This window comes from Pituophis catenifer, unplaced genomic scaffold (genome assembly GCF_029215685.1).
Source record: "Pituophis catenifer annectens isolate HBS135680 unplaced genomic scaffold, rPitCat1.0.hap2 SCAF_1, whole genome shotgun sequence".
Taxonomy (NCBI): Eukaryota; Metazoa; Chordata; class Lepidosauria; order Squamata; family Colubridae; genus Pituophis; species Pituophis catenifer.
The window spans coordinates 37,275,940-37,290,438 of NW_027256881.1; the positions used below are offsets into that span (position 1 = coordinate 37,275,940).

General features: G+C 35.8%; 2 protein-coding genes across 2 annotated transcripts in view; one reads left to right on the forward strand and one right to left on the reverse strand.

Annotated features, from left to right (window-relative positions):
* DHX57 (DExH-box helicase 57) overlaps window positions 1-4,579 on the reverse strand; it is a 43,098-nt gene extending 38,519 nt beyond the window's left edge. The window contains exons 1-4 of the mRNA XM_070932288.1: window positions 4,510-4,579; window positions 1,313-1,516; window positions 570-716; window positions 33-194 (exon numbers count right to left, since the gene is read on the reverse strand). Coding sequence (XP_070788389.1) covers window positions 33-194; window positions 570-716; window positions 1,313-1,509 — 506 coding nt within the window. The 5' untranslated portion in view covers window positions 1,510-1,516; window positions 4,510-4,579. The remainder of the gene's footprint in view (window positions 1-32; window positions 195-569; window positions 717-1,312; window positions 1,517-4,509) is intronic.
* A 2,314-nt stretch (window positions 4,580-6,893) lies between these two features.
* On the forward strand, window positions 6,894-10,930 carry MORN2 (MORN repeat containing 2). Its single transcript, XM_070947939.1, has 3 exons — window positions 6,894-6,969; window positions 8,931-9,067; window positions 10,751-10,930. The coding sequence occupies exons 2-3, from the start codon at window positions 8,931-8,933 to the stop codon at window positions 10,851-10,853; spliced, it is 240 nt and encodes a 79-aa protein (XP_070804040.1). The 5' UTR covers window positions 6,894-6,969; the 3' UTR covers window positions 10,854-10,930.
* The last annotated feature ends 3,569 nt before the right edge of the window (window positions 10,931-14,499 follow it).

Genomic DNA, 14,499 nt, shown 5'->3' on the forward strand with positions numbered 1-14,499 from the left:
AGTGGCTTTGATGTAGATGCAAACATAATTACCTGGAAAGCTTATGCACAGCAAAAGGTGATACTTCCGTCTCTAGCACATTCACTGTTGCTTGAGAAGCAGCTCTTGAATCGATTTTAGAGAATGTATCGTCATCTGACCAGGACTGCTCATCATCTGACTCACTGCAATCACTTATATCTGACATTACTGTCCTGAAAGCATAAAATATTTCTAGGACTTCAACCAATAAATTAATTTGGAAGATTAGGATTATACAAAGTGATTTTATACTCTTCTCTCTCAGTCTGGAAGTGGTTTTATTTAATTGTTCAAAGGTAGAAATTAACTGTATTTGTTATGTAAAATATGCAGCCACTTTGAGTTAAACAAACACATTGCTTCCTCTTCTAGAATGGGTACAAAATATTGTTTGCTAAACCAATCAACCATCTAGATATGCTAAATTTTATACCATAATTACATACTGTGAAAGGCCTATTCAGTTATAAAAATAAAAAGGGTTCATATACAATTTGGTGGCATGTCATATTTAAAGAATAAGTATGCTGTGTTTTTAAATAACTCACTTCGAACCAGAAGCCAGTTCCTGCTCCTGGAGCTCAGAAAGAAGTTTTTTTACTCTTTTCTGATTTTTTGAAGTCATATGAAGAGTCTGAAGAGGTGTTTTGATCTTGGATGCATGCTTGACCTGTCCATTTCCTTTATTAACAGAACTTGATGTACAAAAAGAAAAAGTATATTATTTACAAATACAGTCAAGTAGTGTAAAATACGTATCAAAATACATAAAATTCATTAGTTAAAATTATGATTAAAATGACAATTGTACAGGATCAGTTCCATCTTCTGCTGTTAGCAAATGCTCAGAAAGGGTGGAAAACATAAGGAAGATTGCAAAGATCTCTTGCCAAAGCAACGAAGAGGAAAAACATATACAAGTAGTCCTTGACTTGCAAGGTCCCAATTTTTGGTTATAAATTGTTGAGGTTAAGCAAGGTGACCACATGTAATAACCTAGCTCAACACCTTTATCCCCACCCTCCCAGGTACAGTCCCCAAGAGACTGTGTTGGTCATTAAGCAGACAGAGCAAAAGAGCTTCCTGTTGAAAAAGGAAAGCACCTCTTCCCCATGCACAGAAAGAAATTTATGTGCTGAACCCGAGAAATAAAGTTTAGATCCCATTATCTCATAAATCCAAAATGAAGCTCAGATCTCCTTAATTTCTCTGACCTCCAGCTAAATACTCATTCCTAATTCTATGATACTACATTCAGTTCATATTCTAAAGAATAATTCATTTTGCTAACCTGCATGCATCTTTTGTTTCACCGAAAACGCAGAAATCATCATCCCAGATTTCGTCCAATCCTTTTTTGCTGCCACTGCCTTGATGTTTGCTGCCACTGCCTTGATGTTTGCTGCCACTGCCTTGATGTTTGCTGCCACTACCTCCTCCTTTTCCTCCTCTACTTTTGGATTTCCCTCTTCTCTTTGCTGAACTCATTTTTTAGCTAAAGGGGAAAAAAACCATGAAACAAAATGCTCAAGAGTGAAGTATAGTGCTAGGTTTATTATGTAAACACACAGTAAAGATATCAGCTGACATTATTAATTGATCAGCTCTCTCCCACAACCCATAACAAACACCGTGGGATATATTTCCTAGTAAATTTGCTTTGGTCACAGTATTTGAATGTTATTCTATAACAGTATATTTATCAATAAGGATACACTTGTGATGTGGACAATAGTATATCATACTCCATTGGATCAAGTTTAAATCAATAAAATTAATTAAATTATATCTGTAGAGGTATATATATATACAGTATAATTGCATTGCCTTCTATGAGTTACATTCAGTAATGGCTTAATTATTCTCCAATTACAATCAACAAAGTCACCATAAGAGCAGCAGCAGTTCTTCGAGTGAATTATACTTTGCTGAATTTGGTAACTAAACATTTGGAGACTTTTATATCTGTCTGTTTCTCCTTTTCTATCTCCTTTCCTGTTATGGAAGGCCTCTTGAATTGCAAATAAGGTTATTTTCTTATTCACATTGCAAGGAACTCTGGGAGTGGCAGGGCGAAAATCCAGGTAAAAAAGATTTTTAAAAATCATACATTTTGTACAAGTATATTATAAATTATAATATAAATTATATACTACATTAAATACATCACCATAGTATAAGCTATAATAAATCACAATAAATTATATATTCCCTAATTCAGGGGTGTCAAACTGAAGGCCCGTTGGCCCATGAGGCTGGAAATATCAAAGAAGCAGCCAGCAGAATGCTGCTGGAGGCCGGGGAGGTTGAAAATGGACCGTGTGGCAGCCATGCAGGGCCTCCACACAGCCCATTTTGGCCAGCAGAGTGCTGCAGGAGGACTGGATTGGACTGGATTACAATTATGTAAGTACAAGTAAGTGCCTGATCTGGATAGAAAACAAGCAACATCCTATGTTAATACTACAGGCTAATGCCAGATTTTACATACTGTAGGTCTATTTAATCTACAATCAACAATCTATAATTGACAGCCATTTCTATTTACTATACTGGAAATTTACCGCTGCTGTTAAATCTTGTATTATCATGTTATTTATGCTATTGTAGTTTTATTAGAGTAGAGTAGAGTAGAGTAGAGTAGAGTAGAGTAGAGTAGAGTAGAGTAGAGTAGAATAGAATAGAATAGAATAGAATAGAATAGAATAGAATAGAATAGAATAGAATAGAATAGAATAGAATAGAATAGAATAGAATAGAATAGAATAGAATAGAACAGAACAACAAAGTTGGAAGGGACCTTGGAGGTCTTCTATTCCAAACCCCTGCTTAGACAGGATACCCTACACCACTTCAGACAAATGGTTATCCAATCTCTTCTTAAAAACTTCCAGTGTTGGAGCATTTACAACTTCTGGAGGCAAGTTGTTCCACTGATTAATTGTTCTGTCAGGAAATTTCTCCTTAGTTCTCCTTCATTAGTTTCCACCCATTGCTTCTTGTCCTGCCCTCAGGTGCTTTGGAGAATAGTTTGACTCCCTCTTCTTTGTGGCAGCCCCTGAGATATTGGAACACTGCTATCATGTCACCCCTAGTCCTTCTCTTCATCAAACTAGACATACCCAGATCCAGCAACTGTTCTTTATATGTTTTAGTTTCCAGTCCCCTAATCATCTTTGTTGCTCTTCTCTGATTATTAGTTATTATATTTATTAAATATTATAATTATATATTTATATTATATTATAAATATTATATGTTATATATATTAAATATTACATATTTATTATTATTATTAATTATATTATATTATTATCTTATTAGTTGAATAATAAAAATACAATAATATAAATAGCTTTTCTGCCTGGAAAAACTATTTACTATTAAACAATAGGGCATAAATTTAGAAATAAAAAGTTTAGTAGAGTATGAAGAGTAAGTAATAAATGTTTGCCAGTAATAACTGGTAGAAGAGATTGGAAAATGGATATATATAGAACTGTGGAAAGAAAGAATGGAAAAAATGCATCTTGAGTCTTTGTCAAACACCCTTCCCGGCCACACCATCCCCTCCTCCCACACCCTCCAAGGTCAAACACAACCCTGATGTGCCTTTCAATGAAATCAAGTTTGACACCCCTGTCCTAACTGAACATATTCTTGCTCACTATTAGTGTGTGTGTGTGTGTGTGTGTGTGTGTGTGTGTGTGTGTGTGAAAGAGAACCTCAGTATTCACAGTGAAAATAGGAAAAACCATATAGAGAACTGTAGTTGGTGATCAATACACCGTCTATTCAACTAATGTGAGCTTGTGGATTTAAGTCAGATCTACTCCTCAGTGCCACTAATTTTTTTTTTATTATTTTTTTATTTATATGCCGCCCTTCTCCGGAGACTCAGGGTGGCTTACAATGCGCTAAGCAATAGCCTTCATCCTTTTGTATATTTATACAAAGTCAGCTTATTGCCCCCACAAACTGGGTCCTCAATTTACCTACCTTAGAAAGGATGGAAGGCTGAGTCAACCTTGAGCCTGGCCAGATTCGAACCTGCAGTAATTGGAGGCAGCTGGTCTTAATAACAGGGTGCTTTAGACCACTGTACTACCAAGGCTCTTGGTAGTTTTAAGGGGCCAAGCCTGAGATATCCTTCTGCAAAGAACACTCCACTACAATTATTGTAAAAAGCCATATTGCATCACTTAAACACCGGATTGAAATGCCTCGTCTCCCTCAATACTTTCAGGCCTCTCATGTTCAGCGTTTCAAGAGACATTTTCAGAAAACTCACAGCCTCCCTGCATACATATTGTAAAATACCCTCCTCAATCCGGGGGCTCTCCACCCCTCTAAACTCTCCGTACATTGGCTCTCTTGCTAAAGGACTAGTAAGCCAAAGGAAGGTTACCGCCTCAGAAAAGACCGCCCGAAGAAAGTCAGTGTAAATATCACCCCTCTCTCCCTCCCTCCCTCCCCATAATGACAAACCTCTGTCTCTCCGGCTAATTCTCTTTAGCAGAGACGCCGGTTTCTACCCGGAATTTCACCCGAAGCCGACACTCCACGGTCACCTGGAAGTAAAAAGCTTTCGCTTCCTGTAAATCTTGTCGCCATAGCAACCGCGTGTGCAACTTTCCGAGTTATGTCCGGTGAGTAGCGATTCCAATGGAATGATTATTTAAAAACAAAAACACACCAAAAAAGGAAGGTGTTTCTTGATCGAAGTCAAAAAAGTTAGGTCAGTTTCAGTACAGGAAGGATTTGCAGCTCTCCAGTGAAACGTTGATGTGTCTGTTACAAGGTATAGATCAGTGTTTCTCAACCTTGGTAGCTTGAAGATGGGTGGACTTCAACTCCCAGAATCCCCCGCTGGCTGGGGGATTCTGGGAGTTGAAGTCCACCCATCTTCAAGCTACCAAGGTTGAGAAACACTGGTATAAATGGTTTTGCACTCAAAAGATCCGTTAAGTGTAGAATACTTTATGAGTGGACAGATGGAAGAATGAACTAAGCTTGAGGAGATGATGATAATGATTATTATTCTCTCTCTCTCTCTCTCTCTCTCTCTCTCTCTCTCTCTCTCTCTCTCTCTCTCTGTATATATGTGTGTATGTGTATTTTTTTATTTATTTGTCAAGCATGTATAAGATAACAGATAAACGTATAAACATGATTATGAATACATGAGATAGATGCGAATAAATGGAGACAGTAGATCAGGGATGGTCAGCACATTGGTGTGCTTATGCATGCCCCTTACAATATATACTGCTCAAAAAAATAAAGGGAACACAAGCAGAAGACATCCGAGATCTGAATGAATGAAATAACCTTATTAAATACTTTGTTCTTTACATAAAATAGTTTATACACTGCTCAAACAACTAAAGGGAACACAAAACTACTGTATGTAGCGAACAAAGTATTTAATAAGGCTATTTCATTCATTCAGATCTCGGATGTCTTCTGCTTGTGTTCCCTTTATTTTTTTGAGCAGTGTATATGTTATATATGTTAACAATTATATATGTGTGTGTAACAACAACACTGTGAGGTGGGCTACTGATGAGAAGCAACTAAAAATGAAAGCAACAAAAGCCCAAAGTCCTCTAGCCAGTTTTCATGCTTAAGGAAGAAGCCAGTATGAAACTTGAGTTAAGGTATGTCAGTACCTTAATTACTACATCAAACACGCTCTCTCTATTTATATTTTATATTTAGGCTGAAGGATACTTTTAAAGATCAGTAAAAATATATTCTTTCTCAACAGGTTCTGAAGTTTATAAAATATCATTTATATTTCCAAATCAAGATAAGTATGGTAAATATTTACAGATACTATATTATAATGTGTTGGTGAAAGATTATTAAAATGTATACAAATTATTTCCAATTCAGTATTGCACTTATTCGCAATAACATAAATTCAACAGTTCTTATTCTTTTAAAAAAATAGGATTATGCTGTAAATGAGACAATAGCCTGAGCATTACAATGCAAATGAATTATTTTAGAATATAATCTACTATGCATGTCTGTACTAGTAAAATAAGCTGAGATGAGTTTGTTTTTGAATATCAGGAATGTTGTAGAGTTGGATTTCCTCAGTTTTCTCTAAATTATAATCTCATTCTGTTTGGGAAAGATAGGAAAGTGGCTTTGAAGAAATTTCCAGCTAATGAACATTTAGCTGCATTTAATTGTATACCCTAAAGTATGACATTTCTTGAATGATATTATCAAATCATGTTGCACCTTGAATACTACAGTTATTGAAAGCAGTATTGAAAATAAAATATAGCATTATACACCATGTCTATGTGCTGAGTTTAGCTCAGCATTAACCATAATGCTGAGCTGTCAACTGAGCTATGGTAAAATCCTGTCAAGGATTCCCTAAAACTTAAGTTTGTCCCATCTGCTGGACTAATTGGTTCATAGTCTGAGCTAGCTGATTCATCTGGGTAGCCACCTAATTCTGATATTATAAGCAAGGATGAGCTACCTATAATCAATCAGTTCCCAGATGATTCAATGACCATTGTTCTGATCCCATGCTATGTCTCTCCATTCTTCCTCTCCTTCTGTAGTAGAGGAATTATGGAGAGAGCAATCACTGTAAAACTTTCTGTCAAGACTTCAGTAGAACTTCCCAGAGACTTAGCTCAGCATGCCTTCTTTAGGTTGTCAGTTCTAATTTAGCTCAAGACTCTCAAGATGCATGATACTATTGGTTTGTGGCCAGATAATTTTTTTATAGCATAGTAAAAATACACCACTAATACTATTGAGTAACTTGTTACTGGGGTTTTCCCTCCTGCATTGCCTTTTGATTCATTAGATGGTGACTGTACAAGAACACCTGATGGAATTCTTGAGAGAAATGGATATGGAGTTCATACAACTGCAGGTGGAATTATTTATCGTGGAGCATGGAAGAATGATAAGGTATATTTGTTTTTTAAAAATATCTAAAACATGCAAACAATTAAAGAACTTCTATTACAGTAATATTAAATCAGTTCTGAGAAAAAAATAAAAACTGACTGTACCAATGAAACCCTAATTAGAGAGCAGAAACTCACATACTTTGGGTGTGTGATACAAATAAATAGCAAATTAGGGGGAAATGATTGTGAATATCAAGATTGAAGGAAGTGGAAGGAAAAGATCAGAAATATCAGTGGGATTCCCTGGAAGTGCTGTGGTACTGAAGAAAAATATAGAGAACATTCAGTGACCAGAATTTGAAGTTGATGGCAAATAATTGACTTAAGAAACCTCAGAACCTCAGTGAATAAATAAAACTTGGGCTACAGCAGGGTTGAAATCCAGCAGGTTCTGACAGGTTCTGGAGAACCGGTAACGGAAATTTTGAGTAGTTTGGAGAACTGGTAGCGGAAATTTTGAGTATTTCCGAGAACCGGCAAATACCACCTCTGGCTGGTCCCAGAGTGGGGTGGGAATATTCTTCCCCCAGGAGTGGGGAGGGAATGGGGATTTTGCAGTATCCTTCCCCTGGAGTGGGGTAGAAATGGAGATTTTGCAGTATCCTTCCTCTGCCACGCCCACCAAGCCACGCCCACCACACCCATAGAACCGGTAGTAAAAAAATTTGAATTTCACCACTGGGCTACAGCCAATAGCTATAGTGGCTATAGCTTCATTTTACTGAAAAATACCTCTATTTGAACACCTTGGAACCCTCCATGCTGTATCTTATTTGATCTCACTGATTTCCTCTTAGCCTTTCATGGCAATTTCGTATGGGGATTTAAGTAGGAAGGAATGGAGAATTTGTGAAAAACATATGTCCACATTTATGAAAATGTGTATATACACAAATATACCCTTGCTATATATCCTGTATAAACTTAATGGTATCTTAGCCGTTGTCTTGTTTTAGTATAAGCAGAGCAAGTATATTGTTAGAATATTTTAACTGACTTTTCTGCCTTAAGCAGAATGAGGGGTGAGAGTTCATGATGCACCACAATTTTCTTAATTGTTCTTTTCCTCCCAGGGCTAAAGCTGCAAAGTAAGGCAAGAAGTAGTTTAGTTATCTGATGTGTTAGTTTTCTTGCTCTGAGACATCTACAAATAGTGTAGATGTCTCAGAACAGTACAACAAAATCTGAAAGACCAGTTTGAGGACAGAATGATCATCCTAGAGAAAATCTATCCATATGGTCACTAAGAATCCACATGGACTTGAGAGACATGACTGTAATAAACACGGATAAATTCCATTTCATTTTGCATCTACATAGTATTAGGCTTCACATACTTTAGAATAGATCACAAGGAAGAAAGTTTTTATTCTTTCAAGAGCACTGCAACAATATTTTTAAATTGTAGAAGACAATAAACATTACCCTGTTTCCCCGAAAATAAGACATCCCCTGATAGTAAGCCCAATTGGGCTTTTGAGTGCATGCGCTACAATAAGCCTTCCTCCGAAAATAAGCCCTCCCCAAAAATATTTAAATGCAGAGCTGGAAATCAGGTAAGACGGCAAGAGGAGCCCCATCTTGCTCCATGCGCCCCAAAATAATAAGACCTCCCTGAAAATAAGGTCAAGTGCTTATTTTGGGGTTCAAAAAATATAAGACAGGGTCTTATTTTCCGGAAAACACAATAATTGTTTATCATCTGTTCTAAAACATATTTAGCTTGATTCTGAATTCATTCTTCTTAATGTGCTTAAATGAAGTTGGTATGATATAAGATTGTTTAATTTTCCAGCTCAAATTGTCTTGGAGTAAGCTATAAGTTTAACTTTATTCAGCTGAACTTGTCCTGAGTTAATTATGCATAGGATGACCCTTTTAAATTTACTTAATTTAGGAAAATAATATTTGGAGTAATTTTATTAATACATATGCTAATACCGCTTTTTGTTAAATTAGATGAATGGTTTAGGAAGGCTAGAACATCCTTCAGGTGCAGTTTATGAAGGTGAATTCAAGAACAACATGTTACATGGAACCGGAACTTATATATTTCCTAATGGATCCAAGTATACTGGACAATTCAATGAAAATAAGTAAGCTGAAAAAATTATTGCAAAAAATTATCTTAGTATCTACTACAGTAATATGCCTAGTTTGTATTAGAAATTTAGTCTTGGTTTATGTAATTTGGTTTATATATGTAATCCAAAATATAGTTAATTTGTTTCTGGTTTACTGTGTTGTGTCAACCTCAAAAATTCTGGCTTAAGTTACATGCCGTAGCCTAGCATTCTGTGTTAACCTATCTTTGTAGGTGAGTATGATCTCTTCAGTTAATATTTCTAGAGTCAGTCATACTCATAACATGCTGTTTTTGAAAATGATTGGGCCAAATATCTGTAAACTAAATTATATGTTAACTAGTTATCAGGTAATTTCTAATATTGGTTCCAGAGTATTGAATATTGGTCTCAAGACTTTTGTCATCTTTTGCACTAAGCCTTCAGACCTGCCAACTTTAGCCTGAAGGCAAGTGATGCAGCAATTAACCAGGACTGCACACTTCACTCGAAGTTCCATTATATAAGCAAGAATATCAGTGTCACTATTCTACTCTGATCTTAAATTTTATTTTGTGTGTTGCCTTGATCTGTTTGACAGTTATGTGGTCCTAGAAATATCTTAAATACAGAATCTCTCTCTCTCTCTCTCTCTCTCTCTCTCTCTCTCTCTCTCTCTCTCTATCTATCTATCTATCATGGCCTGAAGAAATTTGAAAACCCGTGGTCTAAACAACTGTCTAATGATTAACCCAATTAGGGCTTAAAAACTGTCAGCATCATCAGCCATTTAGTCATGTCTGACCCTTGGCCCCTCTATGGATCAGCACTCTCCATGCCCCTCTGTTTTATGCTGCCTCCTTCAAATCCATGCTATGGTCCTCCCGATATCATCCTTTATAGTGTCCAGCCAACAGACACCTTCTCCTTTTTCCACTGATCACTCCCAGCATGATTGTCTTTTCAAGTGAGTCAGCTCTCATGGCAAGATCAACATAGGATAGCTTCTGTTGGGCAATCTTGGCTTCAGCTGGTATTTTTGGTGGGATTTGGACTAGGGATTCGGACTTCTTTGTTTGTTATTTTTGCAGTCCATGGGATGCGTAGAAGTCACCTCCAACACCACAGTTCAAAGGTGTCCACCCTTGTCCTATCTGCCTTTTTCGGAATCCAAGTTTCACAGGCATACGTAGCAATTGGAAAAATTATTGTGTTAATTAATCTGCATTTGGTTGTGAAGCTGATGTCTTTACTCTTCCAGACATTGCAGTTTTTCCAAGTGCTACATGCCTGATGTTCTCAGGGCTGCAGTCACCATTTTGGTTGATTTTAGAGCTCAGGAAGATGAATTTCTTTACTTTTTAAGAACTGTAGAGAAGACTTGGGGTCAATATAGCTGACAGGATAGGAATCCATGTACCATATCTGAAAAGATTTAAGATTTTAATTTTGCTGTTGAAACTCCTTACAATGTTTTATTTCTATATTTCATCTGTCATTGTTTGGATCATTTTATTATGTGGTGGTGGTGTTATCTGCCTTAATTTGTGGCACCTCATCTTACTGTTTTATACAGAAAGACAATATAAAAGAACCTAATTAAAATAAGTCAAATTACTGTTTTAGCAAATTGTGTCTCAAAATGCCGCTAGGTTGTACATGATTATGGATAGTTTATTGTTTTTGTTTAACCTGCTATTTTTGTTTTTATCTCAGGCTGGAAGGGAAAGGAGAATTTACAGACACCCAAGGGCTGGAATGGGATGGCACCTTTCACTATACAGCAGCACCAGGGCTGAAGCTAAAGTTAGAAATGTAGAATGGTTTGGATTGATAGAGTGGAATCAAATCTCTGCTATAGAGTTTTCAAGCAAATGGTTTTATGTGTAGTTTAATGGAGACAAATTACTGTTTTTTTTTAAAAAAAAAAAGTTTAAACAGGTAAAATAAAGGCCTATTCATTTCTTTAGCTTTCAGAACATCTTCATCTTTTTCTCTTTATTTAATTGTAATTATTGTACATATATAATTGTACATATAATTGTACATATAACATGCTGATGTTTAAAAATGTTTTCTAACAATTATAAAAATATGAATAGTTCAATATTAACAGTTGAGATATTTGGGAAGAATAGAAAGTATGCAAAACAAGGTAAAATTTAACTGAATCAATATAGTACATGTATGTAAATAAATAGTTTAAAGTCTGCCATTTTTATCAGTCTGTTTTTAATTAATACATTAAACATGAATTGAACTTACACCAATGCTTCTAGTGGATTATTTACCTTCAATTTTGCATAAATCTGATGTAAAATATAGACCAGACCTTCACTAAGATATTGGATTTATATTGCAAGTTTGTTAATATACAATTTACTTCAGAATTAATAAATATCTCTAACAAATAAGTTTGTTAAAATAATCCAATATTTTAGCAACAGAATTTCTGAACACAATGAGTTTTAACTTTCCAGCATCCTAAAATAATTTCAATGACAATGATGGAAAGAATAATTGTGTCACCACTGACATGAACAGATTTACAATTCATATTGCAGTTTCATTCTTTAAATATCCTTAAACAATAGATAATTATAGGCCGGGATGAGCAAGTACATTTCAGGCTGAATGCACGCTTGCTGCGATATAATGTTGGATCTCAACACTTCATTGTTTGTACTTGATCAACAGTGCACTGTTGTAAAAAGAACTCTGGAAGACTGAGATTTCCACAAAGTAATTTCCATTTAGAAATTAAACATAATGTATAAATGCCATTTTTAGTGGAATACTTAGACTATTTTAATATTACAGGATCACGCAATAAAAATAAACTCTAAATTAAGTGCCCCTTTCATTACCATATGATGTATCTGATGGTCCAATGATGGTAAGGCCTCCTAGCTTTACCATGTTTGCCTAGCCATACAGACTTCCCAAAATAGTATTTTCTGGCTATATTACAGGAAAGCTTTCATTATGTCAAGTCAACATGAACAGGTGATCATCATCATCTTCTTTTAACGACACCATGATCCCTTATTGGGTGGAGCCTGGGCAACTGGAGAAACTAGCAGAGTGTTTTAATGGCTGGATGCCCTTCCTGTTGCCAATGCAGAGTTTTGTTCAGCAGATATATTCTCAGTGTGCCCAGAGAGAGAAATATCTGCCTCTATCTAGGATCGAACTCGCAGCCTCCTGATTGCGAGACGAGAGCACCACCTCTAGGCCACCGCACCACTCCTCAACGTGGACAGGTGATAGAGTCCATTAAATAGACAGAGCCCAAACAGATTGGGAGAAGATTAGTAAATTGAACTGATTTATGGTCATATTTGCTGGATAAAAAATACTGGAGAAGTGCACATTCTGCTTCCTTCTAGCGAGATCCTTTACTTTCCTATTTATGAAACATTAGCAGCATGGCTTTGAAGTACAATTAATGCATACATTTTTGTTGCTACTAAAAAGTAAAAAAAGAATCAAGTAGAATTTATGATTCAGCTAGCTTTTCTGAACTGGAGCCTTGCATTACCATAAAGTTCCATGAGAGATTGCTAGGAATTTCCACAAGAGATTGTGACTGAAAAATACCAAACATAATTTCTTAATTTTCACACTGCAAGTGCTAATATTTAAAGCTGTGTAGGTTAAAGGTGAATTGTATTATAAAGATTTTGCTTTTTTTTTTTTTTGCAATTTTTATAGAGCTTCCTTGAGACCTATACTTATTTATTTATTTATTTATTTATTTATTTATTTATTTATTTATTTATTTATTTATTTATTGGTTCGATTTATATGCCGCCCTTTTCCGGAGACTCAGGGCGGCTTACAATGCGTTAAGCAATAGCCTTCATACTTTTGTATATACCTGCTTATTAAGGCTTTCGCCCCCCCCCCCACAAGCGGTGTTCTTTTTTATACAAAGTCAGCTTATTGTCCCCACAAACCGGGTCCTCCTTTTACCTACCTCGAAAGGATGGAAGGCTGAGTCAACCTTGAGCCTGATGAGATTCGAACTTGCAGTAATTGCAGGCAGCTGGTGTTACTTAACAGTGCTTTAGTCTGCTGCACTACCAAGGCTCTTTCAAGGTTCCTCTAGGGTTAAATAATGAAAACACTGGTTTAAGAAATGTAGCTGCTGTTTTTAACCAGCAGGGAGAATGTGACCTGAGGATTGCATAATTAGAAAGTTTAGATTAGACATGCCTGGATTTTAAATGAATAATTACTGTGTGATAGACCTACTTCAGAAATCATCACCTTTTTCCTTTCATTTGAGACAGTCAATGTTTCAAAATCATAAAGAACCTGATACCGTGAGAGAGAGAAAGAGCACAGCCAAGGGTAAGTTTAAAATTGAATGTATTTCCACTTTTAAATAATTAATAATTAAATATTATAATGAGAATCAAACTGTTCCTTATGTGACACACAAACAACAAGAGATTGTAAGAGATCTGCTCTGATATATTAGGTAAATGTTCAGCATAGTTTTAAAGCTGAAATTCTGTATATATTTCATTGACTGGAAATAATTCTATGATCAATTAACAGATCATTGTTGAGCTTTGTTCATTTATCTTTCTTAATGTATGGAAAAGTGCTGGGAACTAGTAATCACAGGCACCTGAAACCTGGAACTACAGGAGTGTTAACCTGCCAACTGATGCTTCTCCTCTGGTCTCCTAAAAATGCTGTTGAGGACTAAAATGGGCAAATAATAAAACATGAAAAAAATAGTATCTCCTTTCTTTTAGCATTGATATAACTAGAGATCTAATATCTTTCTATGGCAAAGTATCCTAGCTATGCTTGCTCTGAATGTGGATTGAAGTTCCAATCTTAATGATACCCTTCCATTTGGATTACTGCAATGTGTTACATATAGAGCTGCTATTAGAATCTGGATGTTTGAATACAAAAACAAGAATTTAAACTGGGTTTTTGTACTATGTATGTATTATACAGATATCACCTTCCTTGGCTCTTAATTGCTTCCAGGCTCAGATCAATATATTGCCTTCATTCACCAGATCAAAATATTCATGTCTACCTACCTACTGATATGTACCTATTTTCTCCATAACATGAACATTTCTGAGAGATTCTGGAAGTAATGTAATGGTAATAGGATTCTTATCCTTGCACTTGCATCTAGAGAATTTAAGTTGTACAGTAAAGAATATAAAGATAAACAGACCCAAGAAACCATGTCCTTCCAGATATTGGGTGGCCTCAGCCTCATTAGCCTTTCATAAAGCTCTGAAGATCAGGTGTTCTTCCAGGTGTTTGGGCTAGGAGGCTAAGCAACCTCTGCTGGTAATGCCACTTTTATGATTTGGTTCTATTGTTTTAATTTTGGGTATCATGTAGAATGGTGAGAAGTTGTTTTAATTTTGTATGCCACCCAGTTACTCTTATGAGATGAGTATCCATAGAAGTCATCTATATAA

Excerpts from the sequence above, each read along its gene's own strand:
- MORN2 (XM_070947939.1), top strand. The coding sequence starts at position 8,931 with ATGAATGGTTTAGGAAGGCTAGAACATCCTTCAGGTGCAGTTTATGAA. Across the intron at positions 9,068-10,750 it reads GGACAATTCAATGAAAATAA|GCTGGAAGGGAAAGGAGAAT; the intron begins GTAAGCTGAAAA and ends TTTTTATCTCAG.